The sequence below is a fragment of the Spermophilus citellus genome, assembly GCF_964194105.1.
Source record: "Spermophilus citellus genome assembly, chromosome: 16".
Lineage (NCBI taxonomy): Eukaryota > Metazoa > Chordata > Mammalia > Rodentia > Sciuridae > Spermophilus > Spermophilus citellus.
In genome coordinates, this window is record NC_138196.1 from 87,521,128 (window position 1) to 87,546,415 (window position 25,288).

Here is a 25,288-nt window from a genome sequence, read left to right on the forward strand (position 1 = left end):
TGTAATGCCTGACGTGCTGACCACAGATGTGTCAGCTGCACTCTGACACATCTAGCAATGTCAGCATCCCTGCCGTCCCCTCATCTTAAAGACATAACTGAGGCTAATCAGCCTGTGGAACATTTGCTTGATAAGCACCAACCAAACCAGAAGAAACAGACATTTTAACCACTAAAATATTCTGAAATTTTCTAATACTTCTCCTTTTTTATGAAATAAGGAAATAAAACCACAAGGCAATAAACAACTAAGCAATGCGAACACCTTTTCTTTAGAAAGTTTCTCCACTGTAGTGAGAAAAAACACAAACTGCAATCCACATCATCGGCACTCAGGATGCTTGAGATTTTTATTCTCAACACACTGAGCACCAAGGCTGTTCTTGGCCTGGAAGTGCAGAGGATGCACTGTGGGGACGAGCTGGCGGGTGGAGGCTGGGGAAGCACTCAGAGCCAACCCAACATTGCCTCCCTGCCCTCCGGTGCTCCCCAGGAGACAGCTGTGAAGAAGTCCCTTTCACTCACCAGTGTTGGCTTCCCCCTGAATCTGCTCACCACTGTCAGCACAGGCAGCCCTGGACAGAGTGCGCCTGGAGCACAGGACACAGTGCGCCTGCCCGCTGCCTCCCCTGCACCTCATCCTACGCTAGCTTGTGTCAGTGATTCAAATATTGAATGGAGACAATCTTGAACCACAAAAGGTTTTCCAGCTAAAGTCACAAATACACCAGAGGAAAAGCAGAAATTCACTGCTCTCCAGAAATAGTGCCATAAAAACAAGCAGGAGGCAGAAAAGGGTGGCTGACCAGGCCTCCCGCCAGGGGAGGCACACCTCGTACACCCCAGCACAGGGCAGCACAAATCCTACAGCCAGATTTAACCTGCCCACAGGTGGGAGGCCACTTCCACAGAGGAAAAAATTCCATCTTGTTCCTGGCTGCCTGCAGTGATCTGCCTTCCATCAGCCTGGTGATGCCACACTAGTGGACCCTGCAGGGGCACTTCCTTGGCACTGTGGGCATGGCAGGGCTCAGAGGACTTTGGGGTTAGGCCCAGAGCCCCACAGTAATATCCAAGAGAAGTAGCTAGTCTGGAGAAACTACACTTAGTTTCTATATTTATAAAGTATTGAAAACAAGGGGTAAAAGGCCATGATTTTGGGGAGTGGGTGTTATGCTGTCAGGTAAACCAAAATGCAAAAGTGGGAAAGAAACATGATGCCTCTAACCCTAACCCTACAAGTGTATGAATACTAGTAGGGCAGTATTTAATGTTGCCAGGTCGTTCACTTTGCATGCACATGGCAAACACTTCCTCTTCTTATGGCCTTCAGCTTTATGAGCAATAAATATCATCTACCCTGGCTTAAAAAACCAAGGAAGCTTCAACAAACAAAACCCAACAACTCAATTGAAAAACAGGAAAAGGACTTCAATAGATATTTTTCTCAAGAAGAAATATGAATGGCCAATAAACACATGAAAACATGTTCAGCATCACAATTAGATATGACCTTACATCCATCAGAAGGGCTACTGTCCAAAAACAGAAAGTAATTGTTGGCAAGAATGTGGAGAGATTGAAATTCTTGTGCACTGTTGGCAGGAATGTTAAATGGTGCAGCCACCATGGAAAACAGAACAGCAGATTTACCACATGGCCCAGCAAGTCCCATCTGGGTATCCATCTGCACGTATCTGCACTCCTTCACTTACAGCAGCAGGATCACAACATCGAAGCCTGGAAGCAATCCACATGCCCACTGACAGACATTGAATAAACAAAAGATGGCAAGTCCACACAGTGGACTATTACTCAGCCTTAAAAAGTGACAGAGGGCTGGGGATGTGGCTCAGTGGTTAAGTACCCATAAAAGGGGATACGGACATGCTACAACTATGCTGGGCAGACAAGCCAGTACAGAACAGACGCCGTCTGTTTTCACCTCATGAGGTGCTTAGTCATTAATCACAGAGGCAGAGGGTAGGATGGGGTACTGAGAGCTGAAGGAGGGACAGGAGTTGGTGTTTAGTGGGCACAGAGTATCAGTTTGGGGAGATGAAGGGCTCTGGAGGTGGAGGTGTGACAGGAGCACAGCAGTGTGGCTGTCCTTGTGCCATGCCCCTGAACTGAATGCCTAGACATGGCTGAGGGGTAAACTTTAGGTAGTGTGTATCTTGCCACATTGGAGGGGGCAGCATGCTTGACTTGTCCTGTCCAGATCGTCCAGGGAGTGTGCTGGGCAGGAGGAAGGGCTGATCCATGGGACCTCACACAATGTCATGAGCGGACAACACAGGTTCACACACTTGCAAGAACCCCAGGACAGTTGCACGTTCATCTGCATGCCTGAGCTGGCAGCTTCCCCTCCTGCACCTACAGGCCCTCACCTTCTCCTTAGGAGCACACTCAAGAGCAACAATACTTCAGGGTTGTTCTATAAACCATGGGGCACAACTTTCCCCAGTGCAGACACATCAACAGATGGCTCCCAAGAGGAAGCACAGAACTCAGCACTCAGCAGCTCGTTCCTGCAGCCCAGTTCTAGGAGTGAACAGTGCTTCACTGCACCCCACGTGACCTAACATTTCCCTCGGCTACAGCGTTCCAACAGTGACATTTCAGGAAGCATGTGTTTTCTCAGATGACACTTCCTGAAAAGGTGGTAACAGGTCTTTGGCTTCAAGGCCATTCTGTGACCTGCGGCTTAGGCCATCTCTCCAAACTGCCTTCACTCTCTACCTGCGTATAAGATGACAGGAGGGGAAACCTCCAATTTCTACAGTGACCAGTTAAGTGTAGCAGTTCTCAACTCACTGTGGTAAGATATATCACAAACACCTGTGATCTCAGCAGCTCAGGAGGCTAAGGCAGGAAGACTGCAAGTACGAGCCTAACCTCAGCAATTAAGCAAGGCCCTAAGCAAATTAGCAAGACCCAATCTCAAAATAAAAAATAAAAAGGGCTGAGGAGGTGGCTCAGTGTATGCCTCCAGGTTCAATCTTTAATACCAAATTAAAAAAAAAAAAAAAATATATATATATATATATATATATATAAATATATATATAAAAAATAAAACTTTTGCTGCTATTAAAAAACATTACCAAGATTAACATTCTTGCAAACAATGCAAGAGTGTGAAATGAAAAGAATCCCTGGCTGAACTCACCCCTGAATTAGCTGAACTTCTAGATTCCTTTTTTTTTCTTGAGCTGTCTATGAAAGAGAGCTTGATGTGGGTGGGCAGTTCACCTCCACAGAAGCCAGCTCTCTCCCTCTGCTCCTCTGCCCACCTGCTCTGAACATCCCAGTGTGCCCCAGACAGGACAGGGTCTGTGTGAGTCTGGTGGCACTAACAGTCCTGTTGTGACTACTACTGGATCCGTGTGCTGCTGACCAGTACCTTGTGCCTCCTATACTCTGAACACCCCCACTCCTGGGGCTGGCCTGACCCTGGCCAGGGGGCCTACTGCTTCCTGTGTCTCAGACCCTTTCAGGGAGAGTGGCCCCCATTTCTCAAGAACAGTAGATACTTCCTACCAGAAACAGAGCCTGGGGGTCCCGGATGAGGGTGTCAGAGGCTGCTTCCCTGTGTCCTCCCCCCCCCACCCCGGTTTTCAGGCAAGCCTTCTCCTGTGTCCCCACAGTACTCTTCCTCTTCTGCTTCCTACAAGGACAGTCCCAGGATCAGGATGCACGCTCACAAACTCACCTCCTGACGGCTCCTAAATAGAGCTGGGGGTTGGGGGTGCTGTGACATTTGGAACATGTTCTGTCCACAGTGCACAAGAAAGTCATCTTTTTACCCTCCTAGGGTTTGACATAGAAGGGGAGACTTCTTGAAGTCAGAATCTTATAAACCGATTGTAATAGTTTGGATGATGGCTAAGTCCTAACCTGTGTGACTCTATTCAGAAAATAGATCTTTTCAGGGAAGGACATTGAGACGAGGCTGTCTTGGACTGGCCAAGCACTGGCATGTTCTTGAGCAGAGAAGAGCTGCACAGGGAGAGGCATGTGACAGCCAAGGTGGAGAACGGGGTGGTGGTGTTTCCACCAGCCAAGACAAAGGAGGTGCGGGTGGTGCTCTCCAGAGCCTAAGAGGACCAGCTCTGCCTGGCCCCTGATTTTGGACTCTGGCTCTGAACCTGTGAGCACATGTAATCTCTGATATTTCAAGCCACTGGGCTGAAGTCATGGGCCCTGGAAAACTCTCAGGCTGACTCTGATCTTGAAAGTGTGCTGTGCCAGACACCTGCCACCCACAGGGGAGACCAAGCAATAAGCAGCCGTCTGATATTCTCTTTGAAGGCAAAGGCTCGCATCATTCATTTTCCTAATATAATGCTACTTTCTTGCCATTGTATTCGTAAAAAGATATTCTAAGGGCTGGGGCTGGGGCTCAGCAGTAGTGCACTTGTCTGGCATATGTGAGGCACTGGGTTCGATTCTCAGCACCTCATATAAATAAATAAAATAAAGGTCTATCAACAACTAAAAAAATATTAAAAAAAGATATTCCAAAAGAAAAAGTCCAATTTTCAATAAGTTCAAAAGAAAGAGCAAAGCGAAACCTATTTTTTTAGATTCATACTTCTTTTCTCACATGCAGTCTAGGAACCTAAGGGCACTTGTTATGTGGCAGGAAGGCGAAACAGCCAGGGTGCATGGAATAGAGGTAAGGGGCCAGGAGCAGATTCAGGACCCGACACACTCACTGTACTGCACACCAGACCATCAGCCGGAGGAGAACACTGTGAGCTTCCAAGGGGACTCTCTGCATTGACATCACAGGAGGAAGCCATTAAAGCATCACATATGTACAGGGCAGGCAGTGCGGCCCTCACTCCCAACTTCCCATGAGGTGCCGGACCTTGCCCCCTGGACCATTTCACCTGCATGGACAGAAGCTCCCCAGATCACAGCGGCGTGTCACCATTACTGCGGGGTCTATAAACTTCTCCCGCCTCGAGCAGGTATGTCCATGAAATGGGGATGAGCAACCTGAACTAGTTGGCAGTTTTGTATGTAGGTTCACAGGCCCTGGACCGAGTAGGCTCAGTAATGTAGATAAGATATCCAAGGGAAACATGGGAGCCAAAGATTTAAAATCTGAATCAAAAACTGTCCAGGGTACAGGCCAGGCTTTCCTGAGCATGCAAACAAGCAGTACTGTGACAGGAGCAAGGGGACTACAGAAGACAGGCTCGGAGGCCAAGCTGATAGGCCGAGACCACAGAACCTGGTGGTGACAAAGGTGTAACAGGCAGTGGCTCTGCTCAGATAAGCAACAGACAGACAAACAACCCAGTGGTGTGGGGGGATGTGTCAGATGCCAACCAGGCACAAAGGGGTCAAGGCCACTTTGGAAAAGATGTGAGGAGAGGGGGCTACCAGATGACTGCAATACCATGGTCTGTCAGCAGCCAAGAGGAGGTTCCAAAACCAAGGAACTAAGGGCATGACATATGGACATCAGCACAAACATTAGAAGAACAGCCACCCTAACTGCTAAAACAGCAAAAGCAAATACTTAGAACACAGTGTGATAGGCAGCCTCCAGTTACTTGTGATGTTAAAAAATATACATACAAAGAGAGATGCAGATGTAGATGCATGCTGCACACTGAGATGTAGACACAGGTGTGCAGACACACAAACATGTTACGTACACATACACAGATGTACATACACATTATGCACAGAGACGCAGGCATAGACACATGTTACAGGTGGAAAGATGCAGACAGATAAACGCAGAGATGCAGGGGTGGGCACATTTCATGCAGAGAGAGACATGCAGACGTGGGCATGTGTAACACACAAAAAGCATTAACCTGAGAGACCAGAGGCCAAACAGAGCAGGATGTTCAACAGCTCCTCCCACCTGTCATAAGGAAAAGAGCTTAAGACTGACTCACAGAGCAAACTCAAACATCACAACTGAACGTAAAATTTAGCCACAACAGGTTGGGGAAGGCTAGGGTTGCAGCTCAGTTGGTAGAGCACTTACCCAGCCTGTGTGAGGCACTGGGTTTGATCCTCAGCACCACATAAAGCAATAAAATAAAGATATTATATCCATCTATTATAAAAAAAAAATTAAAAAAAAAGTTTGGGGAAATGCATATGGACCTAAGAAAAACAGTGAGCACAGAAAACTTTATAGCACCAAATGTCTATATAAAATTTAAATAATGAGAATAAATTATTTAAACATATAATTTAAAAACTCGTGAATGTTAATGAAAAGAAGGGAAAGAATTATTAAAGATAAAAGCAGATTTAAAATAAGACTAGGGGCTGGGGTTGTGGCTCAGAGGTAGAGCGCTTGCCTAGCACAAACGAGGCACTAGGTTCAATCCTCAACACCATGTAAATGTAAAATGAAGATATTGTGTCCACCTAAAAACTAAAAAAAGTAAATTAAAAAAAAGAAAAAAAAGTTTTTTTTAAAAAAAGACTAGAAATAAAAAAGTAATCTAAAAACTATTTCTCTGCAGAAAACAGTCAAGAAGAACAAAACCCAGATATGTTAGGAAAAAAATAAAGTACAGATACATGAAAGCATCAACGATGAGAGGAAAATCACAAATGCTAACTGATAAACTTATTAAGTAAATAAGCTAGAAGTAGATGAAGTATTATTTAAGAAAATATATGTGTATAAATTTAATGCCATTCCAATAAGATGGCCATTCTTTCTTAGACAAATTGACCGTGGAGCTCATTCCCAGAGTCCTCTGGCCACCCCAGGTCTAAACTGCCAGGAGTTTCTCCAGGGTTCCCGCAATGCAGAGGAGCGACGGAGGGGCAGTCTGTCACAACAGAGACCAGGTAGTTCCAGCCACCCAGGGAAGTTTGACAGAGGACAATGGAGACCTTCCACACCACAGAAAAGAGACAGGAGCCAGTAGGTATAACAGCGGGATGCTACCTGTTCCTCCTCACACCCAGGACACAGCCCAAAGGGATTAGATGCACAATTCACACACAGCGGGATGAGAGAGTTTTTAGTAGGGCTCAGGGAATCTACCCTATTATGAACCTCATGTTTCTGCCTCCTACTCCTAAACAGCCCCTCTCCAGATTCTGGAGGTACTCAGGCCCCTGGGTACCCCAGGGCTCCTGGCAGCACAGCTAGCATGCCTGTGACACTGCTTCTTACCTCTGTCCTGCCTGTTCATTCCCTTGGTGAGGACTAGCGAGCCATTCAGATTTCCAGAACGAGTGGTCCTGGGTTTGCATCCAGCCTCCCCTACTGTCACACAGCCATGGAGCCAGGACCAAAGCCAGGAAATGCCACCAACTCAGCTGTGGCATTACCCGCTGGTCTCCCATCAGTCCCTGGCTGGAGTCCCCAGGACCCGTCCTGCCTCTGGATGACCCAACCCTGTGCCATGACAATTTCAGTATGGTCAGTTACTCTGCGGAGTTTATCAGCCTGGTTGGTGTTCTTCCCTGGGAAGGCTTAGAACTTCCACCTCTGGGAAGAATGGCACAGGGGATTGGTGGTTCCCAGCCACATGTGTGCCGCCAGCCCTGGGAGTTGGCGAGGTGGCATTGCCATATAGAGCTGTTGACTGCTCCTGGGATGAAAGGTGCCCTGGGGGATTGCTGACAGATGGGTTGCTCTAGCCTTTCACCTACCTGCTGGGCACCTGGGAAGGCTGGGTGGCAACAGCCATGCTTTCCTCATGGTCACTTTTACATCCTTCTTCCTCTAAAGTCTTCTGTAAGAGAATTCTCCCTCATCCCTCATTTATTCATGTATTCAGTTATCAACTCAAACTCAGGAATATTTACTTTCTCTTATGGCTATAATTCAGTACTATAAGGCCTATTTTACTTATTTTTATTTTTTAAAGAATGAATATTCTTTATTATTTCCTTTATGGATGTCCTGGATTTTATGCAATTTACCAAACGATTTGCTTTTGGGGCTCCACTTTTAATTGATTTTAAAAAATAAGTGACAGCGGAATGCATTACAATTCTTATTACACATATATGGCACAATTTTTCATACCTCTGGTTGTATGTGAGGTATGTTCACATCAATTCATGTCTTCATAACATGTACTTTGAATAATGATGTCCATCACATTCCACCATCATTGCTAACCCCTTGCCCCCCCCCCCACCGCCGGCCTATCTAATAGAGTTTTGTCTATTCCTCCCATGCTCTCCCTCCCTACCCCACTATGAATCAGCCTCCTTATATCAGAGAAAACATTCAGCTTTTTTTTTTTTTTTTTGGAGATTGGCTAACTTTACTTAGTATTATCTTCTCCAGTGCCATCCATTTACCTGCAAATGCCATGATTTTATTCTCTTTTATTGCTGAGTAAAATTCCATGTGTATATATGCCACATTTTTTTTATCCATTCATCTACTGAGGAGCATCTAGGTTGATTCCACAGTTTAGCTATTGTGAATTGTGCTGCTATAAACATTGATGTGGCTGTGACCCTGTAGTATGCTGTTTTTAAGTCCTTTGGGTATAGACAGAGGAGAGGGATAGCTGGGTCAAATGGTGGTTCCATTCCCAGCTTTCCAAGGGATCTTCATACTGCTTTCCATATTGGCTGCACCAATTTGCAGTCCCACCAGCAGTGTATGAGTGTACCATTTCCCCCACATCCTCGCCAACACTTATTATTGTTTGTCTTCAATAATAGCTGCCATTCTGACTGGAGTGAGATGGTATCTTAGTGTAGTTTTGATTTGCATTTCTCTAATTTCTAGAGATGATGAACATTTTTTTCATATAATTGTTGATTGATTGTATATCTTCTTCTGAGAAGTGTCTGTTCAGGCCTTTGGCCCATTTATTGATTGGGTTGGTTTTTTTTTTTGGTGCTTAGCTTTTCAAGTTCTTTATATACCCTAGAGATTAGTGCTCTATCTGATGTGTGAGGGGTAAAAATTTGCTCCCAGGTTGTAGGCTCTCTGTTCACCTCACAGATTGTTTCTTGTGCTGAAAAGAAACTTTTTAGATTGAATCCATCCCATTTATTGATTCTTGGTTTTAATTCTTGCACTACAGGAGTCTTATTAAGGAAGTTGGGGCCTAATCCCACATGATGGATATTAGGGCTTACTTTTTCTTCTATTAGACACAGAATCTCTGGTTTAATTCCTAGGTCCTTGATCCATTTTGAGTTGAGTTTTGCACATGGTCAGAGATAGAGGTTTAATTTCATTTTGTTGTATATGGATCTCCAAATTTCCTAGCACTATTTGTTGAAGAGGCTATCTTTTCTCCAGTGCATGTTTTTGGCACCTTTGTCTAATATAAGATAAATGTTTAAGACAATATGAGATAATATATTTATCTTATATTTAAAGTAATATAAGATAAATGTTTAGTCTCTGTGTCCTCTATTCTGTACTATCGGTCTACCAGTCTATTGTGGTGTCAAATACCATGCTGTGTTTGTTACTATTGCTCTGTAGTATAGTTTAAGGTCTGGTATAGCGATACCACCTGCTTCACTCTTCCTGCTAAGGATTGCTTTAGCTAATCTGGGTCTCTTATTTTTCCAGATGAATTTCATGATGCCATTGGGATTTTGATCAGAATTGCATTAAATCAGTATAGTGCTTTTGGTTGTATGGTCATTTTTATTTATTTATTTATTTTAGTTGCAGTTGTACAAAGTACCTTTATTTTATTTATTTTTATGTGGTGCTGAGGCTTGAACCCAGTGCCTCGCACATGCCAGGCGAACACTCTACTGCTGAGCCTCAACCCCAGCCCCAAGTATGGTCATTTTGATAATATTAATTCTGCCTATCCAAGAGCAAGGTAGATCTTTCCATCTTGTAAGGTCTTCTCTGATTTTTCTCTTTAGGGTTCTGTAGTTTTCATTGAATAGATCTTTCACCTCTTTCATTGAGTCCCAAGTATTTAATTTTTGTTTGAGGTTACTGTAAATGGGGTATTTCCTCATTTCCCTCTCAGAGGATTTGTCACTGATACACAGAAATGGCTTTGATTTATGGGGGATGATTTTATATCCTTCTACTTTGCTGAATTCATTTACTGGTTCTAGAAGTTTTCTGGAGGTTTTTGGGTCTTCTAGGTATAGAATCATATTGTCAGCAAATAGTGCTAATTTAAGTTCTTTTTTTCCTCCTTTAATTTCTTTCATCTAATTGCTCTGGCCAGTGTTTCAAGAACTATGGAAGTGGTGAAAATAAACAGAAGTGGTGGGAAAGAGAGCATCCCTGTCTTATTCCAATTTTTAGAGGGAATGCCTTCAGTTTTTCTCCATTTAGAATGATGTTGGCCTGAGGCTTAGTATAGATAGCCTTTATGATGTTGAGATATGTTCCTGTTATCCTAGTTTTTCTAATGTTTTGAACATGAAGGGGTGCTGAATTTTGTCAAATGCTTTTTCTGTATCTGTTGAGATAACCATATGATTCTTATCTTTGAGTCTATTGATGTGATGAATTACATTTATTGATTTCTGTATGTAGAGCCAACCTTGCATCCCTGGGATGAATCCCACTTGATCATGGTGCATGATCTTTTTGATATGTCTTTGTATTCGATTTGCCAGAATTTTAGCATCTATGTTCATTAAAGATATTGGTCTGAAGTTTTCTTTGATGTGTCTTTGCCTGGTTTTGGCTTCAGAGTGATATTGGCCTCATAGAATGAGTTTGGAAGTGGTGCCACATAAAAATAAATTGAAGAGTATTGGTATTAGTTCTTCTTTAAAGGTCTTGTAGAACTCGGCTGGGTATCTATCTAGTCCTGGGCTTTTCTTGGTTGGTGGGCTTCTGATGGCATCTTCTATTTCATCACTTGATATTGGTCTTTTTAAATTGTGTATGTTTTCCTAGTTCAATCTGGAAAAATCGTATGACTTAAGAAATTTGTCAATGCCTTCAGTGTTTTCTATTTTACTGGAATGTAAGTTTTCAAAATAATTTCTAATTATCCTCTGTATTTCTGTAGTGTCTGTTGTGATATTACCTTTTTCATCACGTATGCTGGTAATTTGAGTTTTCTCTATCCTTCTCTTAATTAGCATGGCTAAGGGTCTGTCAATTTTATTTATTTTTTCAAAGAACCAACTTTTTGTTTTGTCAGTTTTTTTCAATTGTTTCTTTTGTTTCAATTTCATTGATTTCAGCTCTAATTTTAATTATATCTTGCCTTCTACTGCTTTTATTGTTGATTTGTTCGTTTTCTAGGGCTTTGAGATGTAATGTGAGGTCATTTATTTGTTGACTTTTTGTTCTTTTAAGGAATTAACTCCATGCAATGAACTTTGTACTGCTTTCATAGTGTCCCAGAGATTTCGATATGTTGTGTCTATGTTCTCATTTATATCCCATATTTCTTGAATGTTCTGCCCGTGGTTTCTTACCATTATCACTGTGTAATCTATGTTCTTTTCAAGATTATATATTTTATCTTCATTGTCTGTTGTCCTCTCTTTCAAGTGGTCTACTCTGTTGGTGATGCTTTCATTTGAGCTTTTAATGTGGATTATTGTTTCTTTCATTTCAAGAATTTCTGTTTGTTTGTTTGTTTGTTTGTTTTAGCACCTCTGTCCCCCTGTTTTTTTTTAATTTTTTTAAGAGAGAGTGAGAGAGGAGAGAGAGAGAGAGAGAATTTTTAATATTTATTTTTTAGTTCTCGGCGGACACAACATCTTTGTTGGTATGTGGTGCTGAGGATCGAACCTGGGCCGCACGCATGCCAGGCGAGCGTGCTACCGCTTAAGCCACATCCCCAGCCCCTCTGTCTCCCTGTTGAGGTGATCTTTTGCTTCCTGTATTTGTTTATGGAGCTCCTTGTCAAAGTGATCTTTCACTGCTTGTATTTGTTCTCTTATATCTTACTTGAGTTCACAGAACATTTAACCACATACATCCTGAACTTTTTCTCTGTCGTTCCTCCTGCTGTGGCTGCCAATGATCCTAATGATGTGGTGTCTTGATCTGTTTGGGGCACTTTCTTCCCTTGTCTATTCATGTTGCTCGTGTGTCTTCCTTTCCAGCTCTGTGGGCCTGGGGTGTTAATTGTTTTTACCCTATAGGTAAATTCTCTTATTGTTGAATTTTAAGTGCTTTTTTTTTTTTTTTTTTTTGGTAATGCTCTTATAGGGTCCCAAGATCCCTCCTTTATGGGGAAGGACAATGTTATCAGATCCCAGTATCAACGATATACCATCTATGAACAATCTATTGTTGTTAAGACATTTACAGTTTAGTCTCAATGTTCAGAAATGTTGGATTCAATTATTATCTAAAATATAATCAGTAGTTTTATAAAAGGGTTTAGAGTTTCTCACGGTGGACAATGAACTGGGGGCGGGCGTAGGACGATATGCTGAGGATGTAGGACGTGAGGATCCAGAGTTAATACACCTTAGGAAGTGTAAAAGAGAAATCTAATGAAGAGGGTTAGTAGCAAGAAAATAGATAGGAAGTAATTTAGGGTAGACAAGTACGTGGGAAGACAGTAGAGTACATAAATAGTAAAATTTGGAGGGGAAAGAAAAATGAAAGAAAAAAAAGGCATATACAACACCTCTATATAATTAATATTATTCAGATGACTCAGTCCTCAAAGTCCTATTTCTTGCAAAGTTCTTGGTTTCACATATGTTGGGGATGTGAGGGCTGGAGGATAGACAGGTAGAAGAGAAAGAAAAAAATATTTGAAGGAAGAAACGAAGGTTGTTGCTAGTTTTAGAGATCCGTATCTTTTCTGCTTCTCTTCTCACCAATAGGTGGGATTATCTGTTGTAAGCTGGTGTGTCTGCCCTCAGGTGGTGGAGGTAACCAGGGTGGGAAGACTGGTCCTGGTGTAGGGCGCCTGGAAGCGGGGAGTGCCACCTGCCAGTTCCCGCAGGAAGATTACACCTCACAGGACTCTTTTGGGGACTGCTCATATGACTTGAGTGCCCGGTACTATTTCCCTCTCTTGTTTGGAGAGTTCCCAGTCCCTGGTCTCTCTGTTAGGATCCAATCTTTAGCCCCATGTCCCTCTCCCTTAGTTCCCACCTGCGGGACCTCTCACACCAAGGCTCATATGAGGTGGGCAGCACCTTGGTTGCACTGCACACCTACCCAACTCAGAACTGTTTCTGTGTTGTGTAGTTACTGTGCTGGGATGGGATCAGGGGGAAGTCCTATACCTGGTACCTGGCTAGACAGAGATCTGATCTGGGAGCTGCCCTCACCAAATATGGCAAAAAAGGTTACCCAAGATGGGGGCGGTCTGCTTCCAGCGCTGGGGTGTTTCGTGAGGCAGGGGGAGCCGGGTGATAGTGTTGTACTGTGGGTAGGTAGTGGCCAAGTGACCTGTGTGGGAGCACAGCAAAGTCTGGAGTTCTGCAGGGGTGCTGATAGGCGGCTCTGCTGAGGCACTGGAAGCCGTGTGTGGCTAGAACTGTGGGCTTTGGGTTGTGGGTCACAGCACTGGTGATTTCTGCACAAAGCAGCCGTCAGGGTCCTCTGACACTCTCAGAGGTGCAGGATTCCGACTCGGTGAGGTCTGGATCACGGAGGGGCACAGAACACTGCCTCCCTCTGGCCCGCCATCTTCTTTTGGTCATGTTACTTTTATTGCTCAAACTGTCCTGCTTTGGCAACTAGGGCACTCTGGGTTGGTGTCTGCCCTCGTAAGTTAGAACCCCTCATTAGATTTCTCAACTCTCGGGCAATGTGGGCTGCTCCAGGCCTGTCTCTTCCCCACTCCAGCCCTGGAGTCAATGTCCTCTCAGAGAAGGCCTGGATGCTCACCAGGGCTGCTCGGTGCCACAAGGCCTTCACAGACACAACTGTAGAAGGGGTGGGTGCGCTCCACTCACTCTGTGCCCACAGATCCATCTCTCTCTAAAACACAAGCAAGCTGGCTCCTATTGAGACCCCAACCCTGTCAAAAACCACAGGGTTCTGCCACAGCGTTTCCTGGCTTCCCACTTCTTCCTCTAAAGTGAGAAACTGGCTCTCATTGTCCCCACTCGATCATGGCCGTATGCTCCAGCACATCTCTAAAGAGGTTCCAGGTGCTCAACCCACACCGTGAGAAGAATGTGCCAACCAGCCTCCTGTCTCCAGCTGCATGGCATATTGTCACAGGGCCCAGTCCCTCACAGGCCAGCTCCTTCACATCCACCTCTAGTGTGGCCATCAGACTCTGCCAAATGAGACCCATCGTCACAGCCTGCATCTTATGGAGTCTTCGCGGCCCCCACAGAAACTCCCTGCTGATTCTGGTAAGATCTACAGCTTGTAACAGTCACAAATATAACCACAGTTCGGGTACCCTAGAGCAGTCCTTTGCCTTTGGTAATCAGCCCCAGACCCCATGATGCTGTCACAATTTAGAGGTGAGGTATCTCTCAAAGCTCATATGTGAAGAGATGCAAGAAAGTTTAGAGGGTTGTGAGAGCCTTAATCTATTCAGCACGTTAACCCTTGACAGGGTGGCAAATACAGGTAGTTAGGGAGTGGCTGGAAAAAGTGGGTTGCTGGGGGTGTGCCTTGGAGTTTATATTTTACCCAAGGTGAGAACTCTCTCTGCTTCCTGATGCAATGTCCCCAGCTGTTTTCCTCCTCCATACACTTTCATGGTGATGTTCTGCCTCACCCAGTCCCTGAGGAATGGAGCTGGCCATCTATGGCCTGAGACCTCTGAAACTGTGAGCCCCAAATGTACTTTTGCTCCTTAAAATTGTTTGTTAGGTCTTTTGGTCACAGCAGGAACACGGCTGACTAAAACACCTGTGTAGGCCTCTGGGTTAAGTTTCCCAAGACTCATTCACACTACTTTGTTGCTCAAGAAGCACTCCTTGCTCCTTATGGGTAGTTTGCGTTATAGAGATGTTTCCTGTTGTCATCCATTCATTAGGTGAAGGACAGAGGGTTCTGTCCAACCTCCAGCAATTACCGAATAAAACTGCCATTACTGTTCATATACATATTTTGTGTAAACAGTTTTCGTTCGCCTTGGGTAAGTGCAGAGGAGTGAGGTTGCTGGGCCATACTGCAGCTTAACTTAATAGCAAACTTCCCAACTGTCCTTCAAAGTGGCTGTAACATTCACAGTCCACTGTCCTCATAGGAGTCTACCCTGGTCAGCCCCTGTGTACTTTGCCGATGCTGTTCTCCAACTTAGCCCCCTGATAGGCAGGTGTGTGGTGGTGCCTGTGTGGAAGGTGATGCCTTCCATATCACCAGGAATGAGCAAAGGCCCGCCTGGGCCTGCAACAGTCGTACTACTCTCCACAATTCCTGCCAGACCTCCAGTGGGTCACCGGCAGCCACAGCTAGCGTGGGGACTCCCGTAAGTGCCCTGCTTCTCCCCCAATCCCCCCTGCCCCCGTACTCTCCAAGGACAAGCAAGTTGAGAGTTGAGCGTGTGATTATTTTTCTCTGCTTGTTTTCCTGGCTTCTTTGCAATCTGCGAGTCTCCTTTGGTGAAGCACAGGTTTAGTTCTTTCATCCCATTTCCTCCTGGGTTCTGCTTGTTCTCTTATTATTGAATTTTAAGTGCGTTTTTGTATATTCCGAATAATAGTCCTTTGTCAGATATGTGGTTTACAAATATATTCTCTCAGAGAAAACATTCTTGATAAAATGTAAATCACTGATGTTTTTCTTTTCCGGGTTGTGCTTCTGGTGTCATATCCAAATGATCCTGCAGACTTTCCCCTGCGCTTCTTGCACAAGTTTTATTGCTTTACAATTGACAACTGGCTCTATAACCCATTAATTCTTATATAAAGTGGGAGCTGTAGGTCAATGTCCATCTTTTTTGAACGTAGATGTCCAGTTTTCCATCACAATTTATTGACAAGATTATATTTTCTCCATTGAATTGCCTTTGTGCCTCTGTCAAAAATCAGCTGACTGCATATGCATGGCCCTACTTGGGGCCTCTCTGTGCAGATGCACTGAATGTATGTCTATCCTGTCCCAATCCACAGACCACTCTCTCTGACCACAGTTTCACACTTAGCAGTAAATCTTAAAATCATGTTCTTATTTTTCAGAATTGTCTTGGCATTCCAGTTCCCCTTCTTTCTAGTGATGACTTTAAACAAGAAAATTTTAATACTGAATCATGGTTCTCTATTCCCCAGGTTATGACAATAGCCTCCATGTTTTCCCCCTCGAAGCTTGAGTTTCAACTTTCACAGAGCATTCTGTGACCCACCCATGTCAATGCTGTGACTGAAGGGGGGTCAGCAGTGAGGGAAACCTGAGAGTCTGCCTTTCTCAACTGGACTGCACTAGTCAAAAACACTTCTTCCTTTGCTGATGAATTTGGACACCTGGGTCGAAAATACCCGACCTCACACTGGAAGACCCTTGTTTTGAACACTGAACTGTCTGTACTCACAGCATTACCATGCTATCTCCATTATCTCCAAAAAGGAAAAAGAAAAATAGACCGATGCTGGAGTGCAACAGCAGACTTTAAGTCTACGAAAGAGTGGCTAACACACTCTGAAAAATAGTTTGGCATGGGGCTGGGGATGTGGCTCAAGCGGTAGCACACTCGCCTGGCATGCGTGCGGCCCAGGTTCGATCCTCAGCACCACATACCAACAAAGATGTTGTGTCCGCCAATAACTAAAAAATAAATATTAAAATTCTCTCTCTCTCTTTCTCTCTCTCACTCTCTCTTTAAAAAAAAAAATAGTTTGGCATAACTTATAGTTTGGCCTGGGCACTCACTCAAGGCCCCACTGTCATAGTAGTAGGGATATTTTCAGCCAAGGAAGAACACACACATAAACCTGAAGACTTATACAAGAATGTTCACAGCAGCACTATCTGTAAAATCCCAGTGAAAGCAAGCAGGTGCCCATCCCTAATAGAACGAGCATGGCAGCAAGTTCCCTCGGCTATAGGATAAACCTTGCCAACAACCACCATCCAACAGAGGCGAGACACTGCATAATCCATCAGATGAAACCACACTACAGTGTTTAGACATACATCACTAGATGCTCAACTGTAAAAAAGCAAGAATGGGGTGGCTTTTGGGACAGTGGGCACATCTTTGATTATGTAGTTACTCTGACACATTCTCTATGACATATCACTGAATTAGAACTCTTGCTTTGTACACGTTCTCTGTATGCTACATTTCACTAAAATAAAAGGTGGATGAGGAAAGGGGAGGAGAGAAAATCTAGAAATTCGGGTATTGGAAATTTTAAGGCCTTTTTAATGCCATACCTCAAATAAGAGATGAGCGTTTTGAATTAAAATATGGATACACGAAACAGAAAACAAAATGAGAAAGAATGCCTTAGAATAGATGCTGATAAAATCATGGGAGCTGATGAACGTGCCAAGCTTCAAGAATGAACTAAGATCTGAGCCTGTCTGGGCAACCCAACTTCAGATCAGGGGGACTAAGCCAGGGCCCTGTCTCCATGACCAGGCTCCGCTGATTGCTCACACTAAACAACCTGCATAAAGCAAGTGGGCAGCTTTCATCTGCAGATACCACCCCGCAGATGCAATTCAGGCCTCAATGCACAGCCTGGTGATCTGCACTGGAGGAGGATGCTTGCTCTCGGGCCCTATAGGCCCAGCATGACCATGCTACCTGTGGCCAGCAGGACACCAGTGATAATTCAATTCAACATAAAAATAGTAACTCGGCCCTCTGCTTTTAGAAGATAAATCAGTCAGCAACCAAAACAAAACCAATTTTGATGGCTAGTCTTGGTCTCTGCTTCACTCGGTCACCTCCATGTATATTTAAAGTTCTATGAACATGTCTCCACACTTATGCAGACTCTAGAACCCTGATATTATAAGCATCTATTGCAGCTCAAGTTGTGATGGGAATGCTGTGCTCAGATAAAAAAAAAAAAAAATCAAAACATGTAAACAAAGTATACTCACACCAATTTGTGTCTTTATACATATACTTTGGATAATAATGATCATCACATTCCACCATCATTTATAACCCCATGCCCCTACCTTCCCCCCAACACCTCTGCCCTATCTAGAGTTTGTCTATTCTTCCCATGCTCCCTCTATCTGAATATACTTTGTATACAACCAGAGATATGAAAAATTGTGTTCTATATGTGTCATAAGAATTGTAATGCATTCTGTCATATATAAATTAAAACAACAACAAAAAACAACACGTAAACACACATCAGAAGTATGCGTAGCCTACTTAGAGAACCAACAGAGTGCTGCTCAGTCCTTCAAGTGAGGAAAGGAGAGCCAGCAACGTGGACACCCTGTATGTGCCAGTGAAGCAGCAGCCCCAGGAGCAAAGGTGCAAAGGCTGCTCACCCTGCAGGTGAAGGAAAACGAGCCAGCCAGGGGCGGGACGCTCCGTCACTCCTCTACAATCCGCCCCTTGTGCAGAGGGGCAACTACTCTAATAGACAAAAAATCTTGCTGTAAGTAGGTTCTCCTTTTGTATACATCAGTTTGGATTAGGTTTTTCTCACTTGAAGGTAAGACCTTAGGTCATTTGCCAAGTCTTCAAGCTCTGACCTATCTATACATGCTCGGTCACCTCCATGTATACTTAAAGTTCTAGTATTGCCATACTACCTGCAAAATTTTGTATAATACTATTGAAAGTATAAACTGGTATAATTTTATTAGGAACGTACACTTTGTAAATATCATACAAGTATGCAAAGGGATACACACAGGTAACCGAAGCTACCAGTCAGAAATAATGACAAACAGAAATGACTAAAGTGTGATTAGTAGAAGCTTGGGTGAACAAGACATGCTATATCTCAACAATGAAACGTGGTCATTACAAAGAATGAGGCAAACCAACGTGTGCTGATGTGGTACAACTTCCAAGAAGTGAAAAGTGGGGGAAAGGACGATGGCTGATGGAGCCACGCAGTGAAGGGCCATGTGACCATGTGACGTGTGGCCCATCCAAGCTGCTCAGGCAGACCCTGGGCCTGTACCGGAAGTTCCTCAAGTCAGTGGGACTCATCCTTCCAGCTATGCAGCCAAAGGCCATCCTCCTCACTCCTTTAGACTACACTCTACGCATCCTACCTGCCTGTGAGTCCTACAAAAGCCCAACAGGATCTGAACCTTTCATAATCCCACCTCTTCCTCTCCAAGCCATCATCTGGCTACCTGTGGGCAGGCAGAGCAGGAGCTGAGGGAGGATGGGGAGGACTCTGTGCCTCCTCTTCTATGCTTTTGAGATTACATAATTTTTCTGTTTTGTTCATTTACAATGAGCAGATGTTGCTTTATAAATGAAAAAACCCACAAATCTGGGGATAGAATAGTAAAATGAAGTTGGAGACAAGAATGTGCAAACCAAAGAAAATCACTTACTAAAAGAAATGACCTGCTTATGTAACATGTGCAAAACCCTGGGTTCAATTCTTAGGACCACACACCCACACACAACCTGTCCCCTGTACGTACACACACACACACACACACACACACACACACACACACGGCAGCAATACTGCCTAGAATGCTATTTGCCGAGTGTGATATACAAGCAAATATTTTACATCATTTACTTACATTTTGCTTTCTAGTCACCAAAGAAAACATGTAAGAAAGATCAGGTGGGTTTCACAAACCTGTAACAACAGTGTAAAGATCCCTGGGGGACTGTGCTTGACAGCAGGGGCATTTATGCAAAGGGACATAGGATGGCTGGGGGTCCAGTTCCTACTGCCCATGAATTCCCACCCCATGAATTCCCACAGATGCTTTTATAGTATTCAGCTATCTCCAGAACTATGGCTGAAGGCAATTTTGGTGGAGCTCTAAATTCACAATAACCCCCATGACTATGCCTACAGAGAACAAAGTAACCATGATAAACCTGAAACATTTGAGTTTGAATAAGATAGAATAGAATGTTTAACAAGTTTTAAACAAACAAACAAAAAAATATGCTAAGAGTTAACACGTTGAAGCAAAGGGCAAGTTCCAGAGTATTAGGTGGAGCCCGGGTGGAATGCATCAGTCTACAGGGCAGCAAGGCCTTTGCACGTCCCCAGCCGTGCTCTTAGTGAGGAGATCCTGGAGATCTGCTGAGTAGGGAGAAGTTCTGAGACACACCCCTGCAGTGCTTCCTCCACACAGATCATGCCATACCTACCAGCAATGCCAATCCTGCGATGAAGAGCAGGAGCTAAAACCTTAATATGCTTCATCCCATTGGCCTGCAAACCTCGTGCATTGCTGACTCTGCCAGTGGCATACACAGTCCCTGCCTGGTGAGAGCCCACCAGTTCCAACTGGGCTGGGCCACTGGACCAGGTTGCCTGCCCCCTCCCACTCCTGTATACCACCAGCTGCCTTATCCTGCATCTGTGGCTTAAAGGGGTGCAAGGTGAGCCCCTGTGCTTCAAGCTGCGCTCTGTAGAAAGACACTTCCTAAGTTCTAATGAACAACATCTACTCAATGAAGAACCCAGCATTCAGAAGAGGGCTTAACTCTGTCTGTCATCAAGGACCTTGGCAGTATCACAGATGTCACCTGAAAGAGCACCTTAAGCAAGGTCTGGAGCAGGAGCTGAATCAATGCATCCTTTTTTATCTATTTTTCTCAGAATTTTCAATCTTAAAATGAGATGAGAATAAGCAGGGGACAGTTAAAGGTCTCTTTTTAATGCCCATTACAAACAAAAAAATATTAACGAAGTTAGAATCTTAATCACTTGGGCCATTTTTTACTATAACGGTTCTAGCTTCAGAATGCTCACTCCACATCAAAGAATTAAAAGGGCTGTTTCCCAAACACACATGGAGGGAGAGGAGGTGTTTTATGGAGCCACTCACACTGGGGTTATCTAGAGCTTCATCTTAGTTACAACTGAGGTTGAAAGTTAGCAGCTTTTTCCTTTCAGGGAAGCAGGAAGCACTAGAATCCTTCTGCAGTCCTGGTCACACCCAGACCCCCACAAGTCTGGCTGAGAGTTCTGGTGGACAGACAGGGAAGAAAGGCAGAGTGGGAGGAGAAGGCCTGAGGCTTCTGAGGCAACTGGAGTGGTATGGGAGAGAGAGCACAGCCCTTCCATGTTGTCCACGGCAGCAGCCGGACTGCTGTGGAAGCCCTCTCTCCAACTGCAGACACATGGCTTCTTTGCCCGAAGCAGAGGCACATCTTCAGTGTGCCAAGGAATTAAACACATCTGCAAGTAAGTTTCAGAGGGTGGGAGAGTGGTAAGTGTGCTGGGAAGCAAGGGAAGGGAAGGGGCCCAGAGAGCTACCAACACGTTTGGATTGAATTCTCCAATTCTATGTGTATGTAAGAAAAGTGAATTGGGGCTGGAGCTGTAGCTCAGTTGCAGAGCACTTGCCTACCATCATGTGTGAGGCACTGAGTTTGATCCCTAACGCTGCATAAAAATAAACAAATAAAATAAAGGCATGCTGTCCATACACAACTACAAAAACAAATTAAGAAAAGTCAATTCTCAGACACTAAAAACATGTTTGGGATGACAGGGAAAAGAATACATAGGAAAAAAAACAAGAATTGGGCAAATCCTTTAATACAGAACTAGCAGAACATGGGTTTTCAGTGATGGCTTTTTGAAAAAAAATATGTATACTTTTTACTTGTAGATAAACCCACAGTATCTTTATTTATTTTTATGTGGTGCTGAGAATTGAACCCAGTGCCTCATGCATGTGAGCCAAGCACTTTACCACTAAGCTATAGCCCTGGTACTCAGTGATAGCTTTTTTAAAACTGAATTTTGTGACCTGTTTCCCTATCCTAGATCTGTGAGCTGAGGAATCTCTATGCTTAACAGTGACCATCTGGAAGAAATGAGACACCCAACATTTCTAGATATATTTAACCAACTTTAAACTTAAATAACTCGCTATAAAAACTGTAAGACAGGGCTGGAGTTGTGGCTCAGAGGTAGAGCGCTCATCTACCATGCATAAGGCACTGGGTTTGATCCTCAGCACCACATAAAAATAAAATAAAGATATTGTGTCCACCTATAACTAAAAAATAAATAATAAAAAACCTTAAGACAATAAAAAACCACCCAAGAAATTTGCAATTGTATAAAATTAATTATCTAATACCAACAGCACAGATAATTGCCACTTTAAATAGATTTTCCAACCTTCAATATTAATAAAACACAGAATGGCAGAGAAATGCCACAACATAAACTCATAAATGAGTATTATGTATTACCTTCACTATAACTGAAGTATAAGATTAATTCCTGCTTCAAATATGCAAAAACCAGTCTCTGGCCTAAAACTACTAAACTTAAACAGAGGGACCATCACACACACAATTGATAGAATGCAAATGCCAAATAAGAACCCACACTAAAATCAAAGCCTAGACCCAGGCGCCCCAGAGGACAAGGGCTCATGACTTTCCCAAGCCTCCACATTCTCAACAACTCGGATCAGGGACTGCTAGGGATGACTCCAGGGCCATCTACCTGTTCCCGTACCCATGTCATCTAGCAATTCTACCAGGACAAATGGCCTCACAGCAGACCAACTGCAACCCCAGCGTCCCCGCAACTCATGCTCTAGTCATGAGGTGCAGGCAGCCGCGATCCAGGTAATCAAGGGCTATGTATGCCATAAAGTGCAGGAGTGTGCCCCGTCCACCACCAGCTGGAAGCAGATGTAGCAGGCAGTACTGCCCCTGGCACTGAGCAGGTCAGACAGTGGGTAACACACCCTCTGGACCCCTGCAGATGGGCCTGAACTCCAGGATAGAAAAGCAAAAGAGAGAATGCCACTCAGCCCCTGGTGATGTCATGAGCAAAGCCACTACATCAACTCAAGTTGCCAGAGAGAAAAAAGACTTCTTTCTTGTGCAAGCCACTATTGCCACATCCTCGACATTGGCTGCCAGCCTCAGATCCTCAGCTATACTGTAAGGTTAAAATGATTTCTTTCTCTCAGACTATCATGAGGATTAAATGTTTTAAACAGTAAGAAAAAGGAGCATCCATGTGTGGAAATCAGGCTAACTGCCAAGCTCATTCTTTAGCTAAATAAGTCATTTCCTCACATCAGCCTCCAAGAGTGGACAATTCTCAGCAAGATGACAAGTTACAGAGTTCTGTGGTGACCTGAAAAGCAGGTACAGCCATAAAGGTAAAGAGGCAGCAGCCTGACTCTGCCGGCCGTGACTCACACGTCATGGCTGAGACTACACTGGCTGCTTTCTCTTCCCAGCTCCGGATTGCAGGACTCGCATCTTTTCCAGCCATCTTCAGTTTTAATCCAACTCCACCCAGGAGATCTCCAGTCCTGACCCAGGAATGGCATAGTTCTCCTATAAAACAAAAAATCAATTTGCATTAAAAGTATAAATATATATGAATAAGCAATCAAAGTTTCATTTAGAAAATTTGTTCACTGATTTTAAAGAACAAAATACTTATCACCTAAATGTTGGCAGGTCATCGGGGATGAGACAATGAGGACAGCACAGCACCTTGGGGGCTCTACAATGATAACGGTGGAGCATAACAGGTGGGTTTTCCAGCTCCGAGGTAACAGAGGCTTACACCCGAAGCAGCAGCAAGAGTCAAGGATGTCATTTCAAACCATGCACTCACTGCAATCAGAGGCAACACAGCCTGAGACTCCTCACGTCCATCTCCTCCAGGTGGATCAGTTTGGGTGCTTGGCACAGAAGGTGGGAGTGGGGAGTTGCCAGAGTGAGAAGAAGAAGTCGGGATGGTCAGATGAGGCAAAGGAGCTGGGCTTCACTCTGAGAGCAAGGGGAACAAGACAGGAACTGACACATAAGTGGTTCAAGTAATTCGATGGATCCTGAGCTGAAGAGGGCTCAGGTGTGTGCTATGTCAGCAGTGGGAGGTGGAGAGGAGACCTCTGAGTGCTGGCCTTCAGAGGAAGGAAAGAAGGAGACTACAGCAACACTGAGGGGGCAGAGTCAGCAGCACCCAAGGATGGGTGCCATGGGGGAAAGAGCCAAAGATGATGTCCAGATTCTGACTGCTGAATGAGGTCACGAGAGGCAGCAGGCTGGGGAGGGGAGGATGGGGCTAGGACACTGACCTCAGCTTCAGACATGCTGTCAACTAGAATCTAGAAATAAAAATTATAACTTAAAAAGTGAAACAACAGATATTACTACTTCTAAGAAGCGTACAATTTGATGAGAGTGAGATCTGGAATTCCCTTTCAGTTTGTGAAGTGCCTGGTCCCCTCTCAGACCAATTAAGTATGAGTACCTAGCGGGGAAGGCTAGGAGTAAGTAGCTTTTAAAGGTACAGGAGTGATTCTCTGCACAGACAGGGCTAGGAACTGGGGATTTGAAATGTTACCTTCCCACAAAGGCTTCCCCGACCCTCGGGAAGACTTCTCCCCACCTCACAGGGCTCGGCATTGCCTGGTGTCCACATCCCAACAAGGGCTGTCTGAAATTACTCATGTATTTATTTTCCTAAAAGAGAATGAGGTCTTTTTCAGTTCTGTATCCCAATTACCCTGAACAATGCCAGGCACATGGCAAGAGTTCAAATATCTATTTACTGAATTAATTAATTAATAGACCAGAAAAAAAAGTTAGGTTAGAGAGAAATATAGGAAAACTACCAGCATTCAGAACAATTGAAGTCATGGAAATAACATCGTAGAGTAGGCAGTGTAGAAATCAAGACCACCAAGGAGAGAACTCAGGAAACACCAACAGGTGAGGGACAGTGGCTTGAGATGAGTCAAGAGAGAAACTCAAGGAAGAGTCGGGGGTTTGGGAAAGGCGGAAAGCTAAGAGAAGCATGCATTTTAAGAAAGACATGATTGACAGAGAGGAAAAATTGTAAAGAAGCCAAACACAGTAGATGTTCAAAAGCAGACATATTTTAGTTTAGCTACACCAGGAAGCCAAAGACTTACACAAAATTCATTTCAGCTGAGCAGCATCTATGAATCTTGTATCCAAAGTAGACTGGCAAGGGCTGGGGTACAGCATTTGACTAGTACTCATGAGGCCCTGTGTTTGATTCCCCAACACTGGAAAACACACACACACACACACACACACACACACACACACACACAAAACCAAAAATCAAAGTAGGCTTGGAGCATTTCACGACATAGCATATTATATCAGAGAGAGTTCTTGAAAGACTGAGTCCAAACTACATGTAGTGTAACTAACAATCCAGGCTATCAAATGGGCATTTATGCTAACTTAGAAGAGACAAAAGAATTAGTAAGGAAATTACATAAACATCACCATTATCCCTGGGTCAACTCCAAGCACCCAATTCCTGTACTGGTATAAAAT

General features: G+C 44.1%; 1 protein-coding gene across 6 annotated transcripts in view; it reads right to left on the reverse strand.

Annotated features, from left to right (window-relative positions):
• The window catches only part of FBXO25 (F-box protein 25), a 47,864-nt gene that overhangs the window by 18,630 nt on the left and 3,946 nt on the right, over positions 1-25,288 (reverse strand). For 2 of the 6 annotated variants that reach the window (XM_081269483.1, XM_081269482.1), the window contains exons 1-2: positions 23,415-23,743; positions 23,162-23,302 (exon numbers count right to left, since the gene is read on the reverse strand). In XM_081269483.1, the coding sequence (XP_081125609.1) occupies positions 23,162-23,302; positions 23,415-23,497 (224 nt within the window). In that variant the 5' untranslated portion in view covers positions 23,498-23,743. Of the gene's footprint in view, positions 1-7,170; positions 7,266-23,161; positions 23,303-23,414; positions 23,744-25,288 lie in introns of those variants that run through there. The other 4 variants (XM_081269487.1, XM_081269485.1, XM_081269486.1 and 1 more) reach the window with 3 other exon arrangements.